The sequence below is a fragment of the Ictidomys tridecemlineatus genome, chromosome 1 (genome assembly GCF_052094955.1).
Source record: "Ictidomys tridecemlineatus isolate mIctTri1 chromosome 1, mIctTri1.hap1, whole genome shotgun sequence".
Lineage (NCBI taxonomy): Eukaryota > Metazoa > Chordata > Mammalia > Rodentia > Sciuridae > Ictidomys > Ictidomys tridecemlineatus.
Window position 1 is genome coordinate 128,804,127 of NC_135477.1, and position 16,093 is coordinate 128,820,219.

Below are 16,093 nucleotides of genomic sequence, written 5' to 3' on the forward strand. Positions count from 1 at the left end.
ATACTCAGTTTCCCATTTCTATCAAAAGCCCCACCTACACCCAAAAAAAACCACTAAGTACCCTGGTCCCTTGGGATACAGTTTGGAAACACAAATCTGGCTCAGGCTCCTGTGACTTAATCCACAGGTGGTACAAGGATGTCTGTTTATAGCCTTCTTCCACCACCACAGTACCATCTCCTGCTGGCAGGGGTGACCCTAGTAAGGGACCCCACCTCTGTACATTTCAGTTTCTATATCAATAATAAGGGCTCAAAACCACAGCAATGTCATTGGGTTTTTGTGAATATCAGTGAGATGCTGAATGCAAAGACCTTAGCTCAGTAACTGGTGCATAGTGTGTCTGTTATTATTCTTCTCATTGTCATGATAACCATCTAGCCTCTCTCAAGACCTCTCCAAAGTTGGAGAGCACCTCCCTGCCCCCTTCTCCACCCCAGCATCTCAATCACTTGTTAATCTAGCAAATGTACATTAAGAGCCTACTGTATGCCAAGCACCACATTAAGGAGATGGAAAAAAATAAAGAAAAACCTCAATCCTGCCCACAAATACATTAAAATTTAATGGGCATCTCTGATTAAGTAATAAGTAAAGCCTGATTGAAGTATATCTGCATTTTTAGTTAGGAAAAGAATTTATAGATTGATTATTATTCTCAAAAAAAAATAGCCACTGGTTAGTTACCAGCTAGAGGAACTAACCAATTGGAGTTTCTGATTGAGATTAATGGGAGACTATGGAAGAAAATATAATCAGTCAATTAAATTCATTCATTCATCTATCTCTTAGGACCTGAGCCCTGGGTTCTAGGATTCCAGACCCATCAGAGGTCAGCATAGAGGGTCCATATGGCACAAGGCGAGGTTTAACACTGTGTCTTTCTACCATGAGTTAGTGGCTGGGCCACAGTGAGAGCATGGCTCCCCAGCCTCCTGCCCAGCATCCCCTGCATTGTCCCACACTGCAAATACAAGGACAGGGGAACTTCTGGAAGCCTTTGCCAGGGTTTATGCTTACAGATCCTAGGACAGGTGTTCCAAACTGCAGGAGAAACAAGAAGAGCCAAGCAAGGCAACTGACAGTGTAGGAATCCTGTATATGGCTGATAATTTAGCTGGGGAGGCAGGATCTATATGAGCTTGAGTCTGGGCTGAGCAAACTGAGCAAATACAGAGTAGGAGGGGAAAGGGTTATTTGGGGACTTATAAACTCCCCATTGGGGTAGAGGATTTTCAGAAATGTCTGGATAGTGAAAGGAAGAAATTTTAGTAAGTTCAGAAATTGAATTATTTTGTTTTCATATGGGGACGGTCAAGTGGTGATGGAAAAATATCCTTCCAGGAAGAAGAACCACTCCATGAGGAGTTAGTAGCCTCTTCCTCTTAAAATTGAGACATGTAAGCCCAGATAAGCATCATGATTTGTCCAGTGTCAAATCATATGAATGGCTCTTGGGGACCTCCAGTTCTGACCTCCAGGACTCTCATTGAGTGGTTTAGTCAGCCTGTCACTGTGAACAGCATTTGAATTTGCCTGGTGCTCTAGAAAGGCAAGCTGCATGTGTTCATGCATTGCTGTGAGCATGTGTGTTATCAGGTCACCAATAGTCGCAGAATCTCAGGAGAGGAAGCATTGACTTTCTTCCTTATCTCCCTTGCAGGAAGCCATTCCCCATTGGAGACAAGGTGACCTTCAGTGGTAAAGAATGTGTGTGCCAGACCTGCTCCCAGTCTATGACCAGCAGTAAGCCCATCAAGATCCGTGGACCAAGCCGTGAGTCCTCCCCACCGGGCACCTCCTCTTCAGGGGTGCACCTCCATAGGTTCCTCAGTTCAGTCACTGTCCACCACTCCCACAGGCCTAAAAGGAAGCAGGGGAGGTTCCCACCCTGGAAATTCCTAAGTGTGACCCAGTTGGCAGAGAGCCCAGACAGACACACAGCTCTACGAACATACTGCAGGGAAGACGGGCTGCCCAACTGGAAACTCTGATGGCCAGTGCACTTCATCAGTCGCTTGGGTGGCTCTCTTCTGGGACAAGATAGGTACCTGCTCTTATGTCCCAATGACACCGCGACAGGGTTGATCAAGTCTTGTCACCAGTGGTCTTCAATTATTACAAACTCCACAAAGAAAATATTTTCAGACATGTCTCACAGAGGAAGTAGGGAAGCACCTGGGAGCAAACAAGAGATCGGGCTAGTGCTTTGGACAGAATGTTCCATGGACCCCTGCATCAGCTTCACTGTGAAACCTGTGAAAATGCAAATTTCTGGGCTCACCTTGGACCTCTAGGGATGGACTATAAGAGTCAACTCTCTTAGTAGCTTCCTGTGTGAGTCATTTGCTAGTCCTAAAATTGGGAACCATTATGTAGGGATGAGGGGCAGCTGATGTGCCATATTATGTTTTATCACCAAACCACAGGTTCGGGGGATAGTGAGGATCAAGAGTATATCTTGGAGCATTCATCTTCCTGGTGGAAGTCCATCCTACTCAAGTGTGCCTAGCAACAAGATGTCTAAATTACTGTTCCCAGATGCCCTTGTCAGACTGCTGACTTCTTGCGCCTGCACACACATAGATCAGCCCCCTGGGTCTCCGTCAGCCACATTAGGCTCCAATGTGCTTTCATGTTATATGACACTGGCTGGCCTCATGGAGAGAATCAATGAAAACCCATTAGCCTCTTGGGCTGTATCATGGTGCAGGTACAGGGGCTGCCAGACATGGCCCAGCAGAGTCAGCATGTGGGGGCTGCATCCCATCTAGGAGGATGAGCAGAGAACACCTCAAGTCAGCAGGGTTCAGTTCCCAGGGGCTCCATTAGAGTCTGCCCAGCCGTGGTCAACCAAGAGGAGGGTAGAGAAAGGCTCCCTCCCTTGCTTTCCCTTCCCTTCAGTCAACTGGAACGTGTTCCCAGAATGTGCAGCAGCCTTCCTTCAGTGTCCTTGGCAATGCCCAAGAACAGTTTGCCGTTCTAAGTTTCCATCTCAAGGTGGCTGAGTGTACATGCTGTTATCCTTCGTAACTCCTTGGAAACATCATCCAGAAACAGTCAGAGGCTAGGATTGCAAGTCTATGGCCTGTGACTGATGCCACTGAGAACCCTAGAGGCCAGTGGGACCAACATGCAAAGCAGTAGAGAGCAGGGCAAGCTTGAGTCAGGAGCCTGCCAACCTTCTGCATGATGCAAAATCAGTCACGTCGACTTCCTGAGACTCAGTTTACCCAGCTCTGAAAGAGGGATGGAATTTCTTATCATCCTCTCAGGATTGTTGTAGAAAGCGAATATATTAGAATGTAAGAATTGAGCTAACATACAACATACACTGTAGCGTGTAAAATATAAAGTGAGCACACCAAAGGAGCACTGAGATTAAGATTCCTGTTATTTCTCTCAGGTTGTGCTAATGTTTCTGTGTGCTGGGATCTGGCCAGAGGGAGATTTCCTCAGCCAAATGTGGAGTCTCACATGTGAACTCTTCTCAAAGAGAGATTCCTAAATGTCTCTACCATAATTTTGCAGAGTAGGAGGTAGAGAAATGTGAGGGAAAGCGAGTTTGTGGACAGTTTTCAGGAGGAGCTTTTAGGATTGCAGCTTCTGTCATTATTCATCACACACACACACATCAATCCATGGATCCACATATATTTCGTAGAAGGATTTTCTCCTAGGTGGTCACTGTTAATGCTGCAAATGCCAGTGGGGCTGACTAGAGGGCATGCTGGAAGTCCTCCTGAGTTCCCAAAGAAGAGAGGAGAGCCAAGAGATCAGCCAGGTCTGAAAGATTGCCAAGAAGAACATATCATGGAAAAGGAAAAAGAACCTGTTTTCTGTTGTTTTTTTCCTTAAGCTACAGCAGTGTGGAGTTTTTATCTTTGGAGGGTAAATAGAGATATTCTTGAAAAACAGGAGCAGTGTTTGCTCAAAAAAGATCAAGAAGAATACTCAGAAACTGTCAAGAAGAAAGAATCATGTTACTTACCAGAGGAAAAAGAAACGTCTCCTCAGATCTCACAGAGAAGAATCAGCAGCAGTTACAGCATCAGCATCACCACCATCACCACCATCATTACCACCATCACTACTGCCATCACTTAATACCACCACCATCACCACTACTCCACCATCACTAACACCATCACTTAACACCACTACTACCATTACCACCGCCATCACTTAACACCACCACCATCACCACCATCACCACCATCACCACCATCACTACCATCACCACCACCATCACTTAATACCACACCATCACCACCACTACCATCACCACCACCATCATTTAACACCACCACCATCACCACCACCATCACTTAACACCACCACTACTACCATTATCACCATCACCACCATCACTACCATCATCACCATAACTAACATTAGCATCAGTGTCACCTTTGTTACTGCCACCACCACCATCACATCATTATCACCATCACTAGTATCACATCACCATCACTGCTTATCACTACCAACTCCCCCATCACTATCAATGCCAGTATCACTATCAGCATTGATTATTACCATTGTCGGGCAACTGCACTAAATATGCTACACAAAAATTTTATTTAATCACTACAGATTCAAAGGATCTAAATGGTTTCTCCAAAGTGACACAGATAACAAGACAAGAGACTAAGCAGCCTGATTCTGGAGATATTCTGCTAACACCCTATACCAGAAACATGACTTACTAATTGGAAGGGTTATATCTTCCTGGATTAGTTACCTAGAACAAAGTGGGTAGCTTGCTGTGACTCATAAAACCCACTTATTTTTGCTGATCTAAGTGGAATGAATGACATAGTAAACTAAACTTAAAATGGTGGCCAAAAGTCTTTAGAGGCTGCAGTAATAAACTGAGGGACTTGGAAGGAACAGGTGGAGGCATCAGACTTTCTGCCAGCTAATGATTGTAATTTTGGAATGGAGAGGAACTTGTGAGGAGTGGACAGCTGGCTCTGCAGAAACCACCTCAGTATAGGGTGTGGTTCTCACGACTGCTTATGACACCAGATCCATGGGCTCCCAGATGGGGTGTCTGAAGCTCCACCAGTAGTCAAGAAGGAAAGGAGGAAGAAGGAGGAGAAAATCATCAGATAAATATGAAACCAGTACAATGGAGGACCAGCAATGAATCATGAAAAGAAACACACAGAAGGCATCCCAGAACTAAGCAGAGCTTCACTGCAGAGGATCGTTGCCTGTAGCCTCAGATCAGAGATCAAGCATCACTTGGGATGTGGGTTAAAAACAGGAGAGTGTGAAATAATACAATAACCATTTATGGATACATAATGCTACTTCTACCTGCTGATCAAAAGGAAGGAATTCAGATGAGGGAACCAGGGCTCAGAGGTCAAACGACTAGATGGTTCTCACCTAGGCCAGCTTCTCACTCATTCAACCTCTCTTTGAAGTGTTAACCACTGCACTGTACTGGCTCCTAAATTTTAGCTCAAGATGCTAAATTCATGTCAGATTTTCATTTTAATGCAGCAGATGGGACTCATCACTGGAAGGTGGCCATGGAACAATGCAGCCATTAAATAAGTTTTATTGACAAAGTGGAGGACTGTTTCGTTGGCCAGTAGCCTCTGGCCTCCACAAGTGAACTGGACCAGTGATGACCACAGCAAGTGAAGCACAAGAAAGAGTAACAAGGAGCCTTACTTGTCTTTATTTGAAGGAAATGTCATGTGAGGAAAAGATGATTATTCTCATTTGCATAAGAGTGGGGGAATCATTGGAGGGTGGCATCAGCTCCACATAAAGACGGAATCCATGGCAGTCATACCTGTCCAAACAGAGTGGCCTTCTTCCAGAAGGGCTGAATGGCTTACCCCAGACGTGACTAAGTGGGGGGAGGGGGGAGGCACTTTCAATCATGTGACAAGTTCCTGCACTGGCTGGGATATTTGACTAAATGCTCTGTGAACTTAAAGCCCCTGTAGTAGTATTAAACCCTACTGGGGAGTCTCACAGAGACAAAAACGTTCGGTCTCTATGGCCTAGAAAGCTTGACCAGAGGCCTGCAGTGTGTACATTGAGGTTGACACCAACACTTCATCGGGACTAGCCCCTCCTCACAGCCAGCTAGACACAGGGTCACTTCATCTTCTCTCCCAGGACAGGCTCCCAGCAGGATTGAGGACTGTCCAGCCAGGCTCCCCCAACTCTACATGTGACCCCTTTTTCCTCACTGCTACAAAGTGCGCATTTGCCGTGTGGCGCCAACAGGACGGTTTGCCCTCTGGTAAACTTTGCCCTGTGACCCTGTCCTCCTCTGAAGCGGGCCATCCGGTCAGCTAGGCCTGAATTCCCAGCATCTCCCAAGTACCTTGGCCGCTGGCTCCATTTCCTGCCCCTCCCCTCCTCAGACATTCATTGAGCAACAAGCAGACCGCTGGGCCTGCCCCACATTCTGCTGGCCCCAACACACATTCCAGAGTGATAGTGACAGGGAGTGAGGGGACAGTTCTGGTTTGGGACAGAAGATTCATCAGACTCTAATCTTTGCTTCTTGGGAGGCAAATGTTTGCTGTATAAGCACATTGGGGAAGGGAGGGGTAGTGTGGTGACTTCTGTCCTTTGCTGAGCACTGTAAGGGCCACCTGTTCATACTCCTTCAGCAGACAGGCTTGGAGTTCCTACCATGCTCTGAGCACCATGCCAGGCTAAGGAAGGGATTCAACCTCAAAACACAGACGTGGCCCTTGCCACTGAGTGTACAGGCAGGAGAGAGAAAAAGAAAGCAGACTATCCCCAGGAGGGGTGCCTCTCAAACTTCACGGGGCTCAGAGATCTTGCTGAAATCCCCAGGTCTGGGTGGGGCTTGCCATGCCACATGCTGCAAGTTCCAAGAAAATAGGGATGCTGTAGGTGCCAAGATCATGGAGTGATGCACAACCTCAGTTACCAACCAGAGGAGGGAAGAAGCAGCACAGGACCACTGTGGATGAACCACAGAACACAATGATAAGCAGGAAGGTCTTTTTCTCCCCTCCGCCAAGTCCCCTGTGGACAGGCCAGGTCTCCAGGGGCCTTTTCTCTTCCCTAGTAGGGTCTCTGGGAAGCTGCCAATGCCAAGGTGGGAAAACATGTTGTGGGTGGGGAGTCCCTTGCTGGGGGCATGAGTTGATGGCAGGAGGGCAAAAAATCCCAGGGCGTTTTGCTCAGCAGTGTCCTCTTGTCTTTGCAGACTGTGCAGGGTGCAAGGAGGAGATCAAGCACGGCCAGTCACTCCTGGCGCTGGACAAGCAATGGCACGTCAGCTGCTTCAAGTGCCAGACCTGCAGTGTCATCCTCACCGGGGAGTACATCAGCAAGTGGGTATCCCTCTCCCTGCCGGTCCCTGCTTCCTGGGCCTCTGTGTCCACCGAGGCCTACCCCATCTGGCCTCTAGCTGAATCTCCAACATCACCCCTCCTCACTCCTAGCTGCCACACTTGAGCTACAAACCTGTCTCCGCCCGCAGGCCCTCCCACGCTGTTCCCTCTGCCTGTGGTGGTGTGGCCCCTCTCAGCACTTGCTCCTTCACTATGCCTCCTGCTCAGAGGTGCCCTCTATGCCACGCCCCACCTCCACTCCCCCAGCCCCAGCCCTCAGACTGCTGCTTGTCTCCTTTGCCCGGGCTGCCAGCATTTATAATTATATCTTTATCTGTTGTAACTTTTTAATAATGTTTACAAGTCTAACTACCATTTACTGGACTTTTATTATGTGCGAGGAAGTTATTAACTGCTGTGGGTGGATTATCACATTAAACCCCCTTAACTACCCCCATGAGGGGTCTGTCTCCATGGGATACTAAGACTCAGGGGAGTAACTTACTCTAGTGCTGGTGTTTATTCCTCCCACCAGGACAGGGGCTTTGTTTAGTCACTGTGGTATCCTCTTCCCATAGTCAATAATGCCTGATCATTGTCAATAATATAGTTATTGAATGTATTTAACTGAGATAAGAGGAGATTATGGACACATAAAGCTATTGGGACAGAGGAGCCAACCCCCAGAAAACTGCACACTGCAGCTTTGAATAAGCCCCCTTGTTGCTAGATCCTAGTGACCACATGTATATACTGAAGTACCCAAAAGCTTCTGACCCCAGATACTTTCTAGGCCCATATGTGGCCTGATGCCAGGAGATGGTGAGCATGTAGTGTTGCTGTATATATAGTTTCTGCTTTCAAGACACAGTTTAATAAGGGAGATAGGCTGTATGCATGAAGAATCAGGGTATATGAAAGGAGTTCATGAGAAGTTTAAATCATAAAACATTTTCAATCATAACTGACAGAGAACCCAATTCTAACTCACTTAAAAGCAACAGGAGTTTATTAACTCACAGAAATTGAAAGTTCAGAGGCATACTGGCTTCAGGCAGGGCTGCATCTAGGGACTTAAAGATGTCTACAGATCTCTCTCTCTCCCACCCCCCACCCCGCCCCATGTTGAATTCATTCTCAAGCAGTCCCTCCCTAAGTAGCAAAGAAGATAACCAGTAATGCCAGGGTTTTTTTTCCCCCTTCTATCAGCTTAGCAAGCCTAGCAGACAGAGGCCTGTTTCCCAAGACCTTCAGCAAATATCCCAGGGCTGCCTCTGATTTGGCTACCCTTGGGTCAAACACCCATTTCTGATTGACCACTAACAAGGAGGATACAATCCTAGAGCCATCGAGCAGCCTTTGTGACCTACAGTAACCTCAAGTGAAGGAGTGTCTTCCAAAGGAAAATCCTAGGACTGGTACCAACAGAAGGGGAAATGGATGGTAGCCAAACAACACCTGCCTATGTCCAAGGTGCAAGTGAAGGACAGTGAACATTCAGAAAAATGAGGGGTCACTTTTAATTAGCAGGAAGTGGAGTCTGGAAACTGTGAACTTCATGGCAGGTGATAGTCTTTGGGCTGGATGTTGGAAAAGGGTGTAAGATTTGAAAATGCACAGGAGAGTGTGCATACCTAGCCTGGCAAGACAAGACAGGTGGTGAGTGTGGAGAACCCACCCTCACCCCATTTGGGAGCTTGAGTGTGTGCAGAGATGAAGCAGAGTCCCAGGCTGCAGAGGTGAGCTGAGGTCGGGTCAACAAAAGTTCTGAGTGCATGTCAGTGGGAGTTTGGCATTTCCCTCTGGACCTGCCAAGGAAGGAGTGTCCTTAGTAAGTCATCAGCCAGGAGTGCTTGAATCTGGGAGCCCAAGTCAAAATTCTCTGGGGCAGTAAGAGCTTGCTCTGAGTTCCTCTCAAGGAAGCCCAGCCCAGGTTACCCACTACACCTGGCACCTCTACAGTCTGCCTCTGGGTTCCTCACCTGGTTGAGACAGAGTGGTGATGGCATCGGATGCCCAGAGTAGAAGCCCAGTCTGTGTGACCTAGGCCAGGGACTCAACTGCTCTGAATCTTAGCTTCTTCATTTATAAAAATAGGTTTAATAAGATCAACTCCTGGTAGGGATGTGTCAAGGCTCAGAGATCAGTACTTTGTACCTAATGAGTGCCCAATAAATCTTCATTTTACCATCTATCTTTTCAGAATCAGGGACATTTCAAGTTCCTTAAGGCCTCCCCAACTCAGGCATCCAAATAAGGTTGTGTTGGCATTTATAGCCAAATTTTTCTGGCTCATTGACCTGCCTCCTAATGAACAATTTTTGCTTCCCCTGCAAAGTAGCCCTCTTGTACTCACAGAGTGAGAACTTGTTTGAGGGCTGGGGGGGGGGGGGTGTTGAAGGAGTGGAGGAAGCTTGTCTCATAGGGTCACAGGTAAGTCCTTACTCTGTGGGCACAGTCTCACCTCCAGTTCTTTGCCATACTTCAGCTCTCCTTGTTGCTTCTTCAGGAAGTACTGGCTGCCCTGCTGCACAGGCAGGGCTCCCAGAAGCCCCAGCATGGCCCCGTCTTTGAGATAGAAACTTGGCATGTCTGTCCTTTATGTCACACTTTGAACCAACTTCAAAAGTGGGGGAAACATCCCTCTCTCCTCAGAATTCAGTCCCACTCCTTAAAGTTAGGTAGGTCCAAAAGGCTGGGCTGAGCTCACCAGTGTCCTCAACTGTTTCTGTGTCAGCTCTGGAGAGCTGAGCACCAAACATCCTTCCCCAAATCCCCTCTAAGCAATCTTGGCAATTGCTGCCATGAGCTAAGTACCCACTGTGGGCCAGGCACCATGCTAACCCTTGGATACACTGGCCCTATCTCCTTTAATCCTCATGTAAACCTGGATGAGAAACCAGACCATCTGGATCCAGATCCCAGCTTCCTGTCATCCTGGGTGGCCTAGGACAAGTTATTCAATGACTTCCTGCTTAGGTTTCTTGTCCACCCTTTGGGAAATAGCATTGAGCCCATGGGGCTGCCCTAAGGACTAAATGTGAAACACCACCAGAGAGCCCAGCACACACCAAGCAAGAAGTGCTAGTGGTAAGAGGTAGTGTAAGTAGTATGAGGTAGTGGAAGATAACCGATGGCAATCTGATCTCTGTCTGCCAAGTCCAAAGCACTAAGTAGAAATGGAGCATATAGGAGGCATTCAGGGGAAGCTGCTGATTTTGCAGCACAACCAGATGGTTCTTTCACTACAGGTGAGATGTTTGATTAAAGGAGGAGCCCTTCAGGACGTGCAAAACATTGATCACATCCATTACCTCCTGGAAGGAACCCTGACCTGAGAGGAACTGGAGGGAAGGCGGGGACTTCTCCCTTAATGCCTTGAGACTGTTGTATCACATACCAATATTACCTATTCTAAATAAAAACAACCCTTAGATGTTTTAAATAATTTTCAGAGTCTTTTGAGGGCAAAGGGAACAGAATGGGTCTGGAGAACTCCTGGAGAGGGGTAGAAAGAGGGTGGAAAAGGGCCACCCTAGGCCAGCATCCAGAGCAGGAGCTGCCATCCGTGCTGGGGAGCTTACCAGATGCAATGCCTGAGCCCTCTACCCCAAGGATTCTCTGATTCCATGGTTCCAAGGGGAACCTGAGGAATCTGCATTTCAAATGATCTCAAAGCACTTCCAACCCTGGCCCAGACACCTTAGGCTACAGGTCCTGGCACTCCCACAGGACACCCCCAGGGATCCCCCTAACCTCTTCATCCTGTGTCAATTTCCTCTTGCAGGGATGGCGTTCCATACTGCGAGTCTGACTACCACTCCCAGTTTGGCATTAAATGTGAGACCTGTGACCGATACATCAGCGGCAGGGTCTTGGAGGTGAGTGGGCCCATGTAACCATGAAGATACGCGAGCAAAATGGTCTGTGGCTCCAAAATACCGTCACCAAGGAAAGAGAAAGTCACCCCAGATCCCTTCTTTCATAGCCTAAACCTCCCCAGCTTTGCCTGCTACGTGACCTTAAACAGATAACCTTGGGGCTGGGGATGTGGCTCAAGCGGTAGCGCGCTCGCCTGGCATGCGTGCGGCCTGGGTTCGATCCTCAGCACCACATACAAACGAAGATGTTGTATCCGCCGATAACTGAAAAACAAATATTAAAAAAATTCTCTCTCTCCCTCTCTCACTCTTTAAAAAAAACAGATAACCTTGCCAAGATCTCTGAACACCCCCAGAATGATAAAGTTGACACAATTATTCCTGGTTCAAAAATTGCTGTGCTGGGAAAAATCAGTTGCTTCTTTGGCTTCCGACCTAGACATATTTCTGGGGAGTAACAATTAGGATTTTCCTCTCAGCCGTGCCTAAGGATGGAAGCTTTAAAAAAAAAAAAATTAAGTCTTTGGTAATATGCTGATTTAAGAACCAGCATGTCTAGCAGCTTGCTCCCTAAGCCCTCCTTTGGCTGGTCCATCACCATGGCAACAGTTCTCCCAACCTCTGATGCACAGTTTGCTCTGCCAGTGACAGACAACCTGCAGCACCTTGCTGAGCCCTTGCCTGAGCCCCCGTCCACCGGTCTTCCTGGGCCTCCTTTATATACTATGTGACCTGGAAGCTATCTTCTCTATTTACCTTGAGAAATTAGAAGCAGAAAAGAGTTGGGTACAAAGGAAAAAAATAATAGCATAAGAGAAGGAACCATTAGGATCTAATATTGACTCTACTGTTAACTCATATTAGGATACGGCTAACATACTCAGATTGTGGCATTAAATGCGAGACCTGTGACCTCTACATCCTCAGCAGGGCCTTGTTTGGTATTAGATGAGAGACCTGTGATGTTTTCCATCTGACAATGGCTGGGGTATGGCAGACTGGGTGAGCTACTGTGAACAGAATTACTAGTTTTGCCAGATCCAGCCAGCTGATGGTGGTTACCATGTGTGCTGAGCTGAGAAGGACTCTGTGTCACATGTGGTCTCAGCAGGAGATGGTGTGGCAATCAGAAAGAGCTCTCCAAGGAGATGCACGGGAGAGAGGCTTGAGGGTGGGAAGGCTGGCACATGAGCTAGAAGAAGAATGAGCTTGACCCCTGCAGAGAACAGAGAAAGGGGCCAACATGGCTGAAATCATAAATAGAAGGTAAGGGAAGATGGAGTATATCATAGAGGGCAAATCTCACAAGACTTTGTAGACCAACTTTAGGAGTTAGGGTTTTATACTAAGTGCATTGAAAAGTCATTGGAAAGTTTTTCAACCAAGGAGCAACATAACATTATATTTTTTAAAAGTATAATGTGGAGAATTAACTATAGGGAATTCAAGGGAATAGGATGAACAAATGCACTGAGTGGTTAAAGAATTAAGCATTTCCAAGGGTAGTAAGGAGTGCAAAGCACAGGCCTGGGATACAGGATTGAGGATTAGTTGTGTGATTCAAACAATGGGAATTGTGGAAAGATTGGGCAGGAGTAGCCTGGCTGGAGCCACACCTCCAAGAAGATAACATGATGATGCTCACTGGCTAAATTTGAAGGAAGGAAGCTGAAAGAGGAGACCAACAAGGAGGCCACCGTATGACCAGGCAACCATCTTTGTCTCCAACATCAATAGCAGTAGAATTCCAACAGTTCTGCAGTGATGGGGTAACTTGTAGATGTGGGGACTAAAAGAGAAGCCAAGAGTTGTACCAAAATATCAAGCTTGGATGATAGGAAGTCTGTTGTCTCCATCTGCCGAACTGGGGATGACAGAGAGACAAGTTGGTCTGGGCAGAAACATGCCAAGGTCCTCTTGGGACAGGCTGTGATTGCAATCCAGGAAAGGCACAAGAAGGCAGTCCAAATATGGACCAGAGCTCAAGAACAAAGCTCGTCCTTCAGGGGCCAATTGCAAAACAATAAAATTTGAATAATAGCACCACGGGAGTTGTCATGATCTCTAGAGCAGGAGGTGGGAGTGGGGGAACCAGCTTTGGAGAGTAGCTGGCCTACAAAGATGGAGGAGTTTCCAGCGAAAGAAGAGGGATAGTCAAGGATGCAGGAAGGGAACAGTGAAAGGCCAGAACTTCAAAAAATATGGTGATGTCAATCAGAGTGTGGCCAAACTCTGTAGAGCTGTTAAGGGACATGGGGGCTAGTAAAACATTGTTGGGTGTGGGGAGAGGTGCCCTTGAGGAAGCATTGCTGGGTGCACCTGTGTGACCATGAGGAAGAGGCATCTAGGGTGTAGTGGGGTCGTGGAATGGGACATCACAAAAGCTGGCTTTTCTTTTGAGAAGGAAAGACTTCGGATTATACACAGGACAGTGGGGGGGGGGGAGCTGTTCCAGCATTTCCCAGCTGCTTTAACATTTTATTGATGGTGCCTGTCCTTTCCCCAAGCATCACTGTTGTTTAGCATGGTGGTGATCTCTCCCTCCCAGGCAACTGCAACTGAGTTTTGATTGATTCCACTTTTACAAGGCTCCATTAGCATCTTGAGCTTATTGATTTTTTTTTTAAGCTGGAAGAGGCTTAGACTTGTTCAACCTCCTCACTTTACAGATGAGAAAAGTGAGACCCAAGACTTGAGGTTGCCTTTCCAAGGTCACAGGAAACATTTCTAGTAGGGACAGGGGTAAAAATCTAGGACTTCAGGCTTCTGTTCCCACACTGATGCTCACAGCTCTAAGCTACTCAGGGAGTTTGGGAGTAGCATGATGTCAAGCCAAAAAAACATGGTTGCAGTGAAACAGACTTGGATTCAGATTGTGTCACTTCTAGCCATGAAACCTTAAGAAAGTTACTTGCCCTGAATCATAGTCTTTGCCTGTCGATAGAGACTACTACTGTCATTTTATTCCTAATGGATATGTTAGGACTTGTCTGGTTATAGAGAAACTATACTCAAATGGCTCAGGCTGAAAAGGAAATGAAGCCAGGAGTAATTCTGGCTGGCTTCAGGCACAGCTGGATCTAGTGCCTAAAGGAAAATTACGTGAAGTCTCGGGCTATCTCGGCTCCTCTTCCTTTCTACATTGACTTTGTTCTCGAGAAGGCTCTTCTTTGGGATGAGAATGTTGGGCACTATTCCCTGCAGGCCTACATCCTATCAGCCAGCATCCCTCATGGAAAGCAATCCTCTCTCCTAATAGCTTAGCAAACATCCTGGGACTGACCCTGACTAGACAATTTCAAGCCCATTGCGAGTCAGTCATTGTGCCCATAGAATTAGAATATGCTTATTGGTGGGGTCAGCACTACTTCACCAGATGGGCTGATGTGGGGGATAGGCAGTCCCACCAAGGAAAGTCTTGGTGCTGTTTCTGCTGCTGTGGACCAAGCAGGGCCCGGAATATTACTGGTGCAGCACAGGCACTTAATAAGTTGCTTCTCCCCTTCTAATCTCAACCCTTCCCCTTCACTCCTCAGGCCATCCCATAATCCCTTCCTCAGTAACATCTCAGTAAGACTGCTGAATGGCAGTCCCCATCCTTCCTTCCCTGTCCATGTCCTCACCATGGAGAACCAGAACCTGGGCTCATTGCTGCACTCCTCACCTTGGTCGCCATTCTCGGTCCTTCCCAACAGGGCCCCTCTTTTTGGATACCAACTCTCTGCCATTTTTCTTCACCATTTCCTTGATTTCGGTGGTTAACAGGCGCAGTGGTCTTATCTCACAGACTTCGGTGCAGGCTGCTCTAACAGCCTCCCTTCCCTTGACTCGTTTTCTACACCCCCTGTGGCCAGGATTGCTGAGATGGGCACAGAACCTGTTTCAGCTGGGGCGGAGTGGTGGGGTGTGACATTTAGAAAGATGTTACGCTTCCCTTTTGCCAAAGCACTGTTGTCATCCTGGGAAAAAGGTCTATAATTGAAATGATAAAAAGACACAGAGTAGGAAGAGGCTACTAATTAAACCTATTATCTTTGTCATGATACCAGAGAATCAGTCCCACGACTTCCCAGCTTGGGAAAACAGCAGGCTCCTGCTAAAGTTTGAATGTAGTTTGGTTGGATGATGACAAGGACATTTTCTCATTGGTGGGAGCCACATGAACAACCAAGAATGAAAAAAAAAGAGGATATTGGAAAATTTTTTAATTTTGTAAAAAAACAAAATCTTCCCGTTTTACATTCTTGCTAGGTTTTTAGAATAAATCGAGTATCTCCAGAATAGGTAAGCCCATCCCAACAGCCCCACTCCCCCCAAAATGGTTGACAATAGGGCTTATTATGCAATTATAATTTTTGAGTTAGAAGGAACACATTAGCATCAGTTCGAGTGGTGAATTGGAAAGGAGACCTTACAACCCATATCCAACAAATATCCATCTGTTTTCCCCAGTTATTACTGATCAAAAAAAAAAAAACCCTCTCCCCTGACATGCAAAATATTCCTTCCAAACAAGCCCCACTTCCCAAGTTAGCCCCTGCCCCCCCACCATATAAAAATTGGGAATTACCACCAAAGGGCCCTTACATTTCAAGTCCTCCCAGCTAGGATGTTAGTGTCAGACGTATTGGTATGGACTGCAATATTGAGCTGGTGACTGCTCCCACAGTCTGGTCCCAATACTACTGGCTTCCATCGAGACCTTGAGGCACCAACCTTCTTGAATGCTATTTCTTACCTAATATTTAGAATGGTCCTGAAGAGGCCTCACTGACATACAAGAAAACTTACGAACATAACCGGAAAGCCCGTATCACCTGCCACGTTCAGATAACTCCAAACTGAATATAGTGCTAGCTAGATTCTCTT

General features: G+C 46.9%; 1 protein-coding gene across 5 annotated transcripts in view; it reads left to right on the forward strand.

Moving 5' to 3' along the window:
* Ablim3 (actin binding LIM protein family member 3) overlaps positions 1-16,093 on the forward strand; it is a 111,183-nt gene that overhangs the window by 54,986 nt on the left and 40,104 nt on the right. For all 5 annotated transcript variants that reach the window (XR_013438073.1, XR_013438077.1, XR_013438075.1 and 2 more), the window contains 3 exons: positions 1,664-1,776; positions 7,217-7,343; positions 11,131-11,224. Coding sequence is in view for 1 of the 5 variants with exons in the window: in XM_078047521.1 (XP_077903647.1) it covers positions 1,664-1,776; positions 7,217-7,343; positions 11,131-11,224 (334 nt within the window). In the remaining 4 variants the exon portion in view is untranslated. The remainder of the gene's footprint in view (positions 1-1,663; positions 1,777-7,216; positions 7,344-11,130; positions 11,225-16,093) is intronic.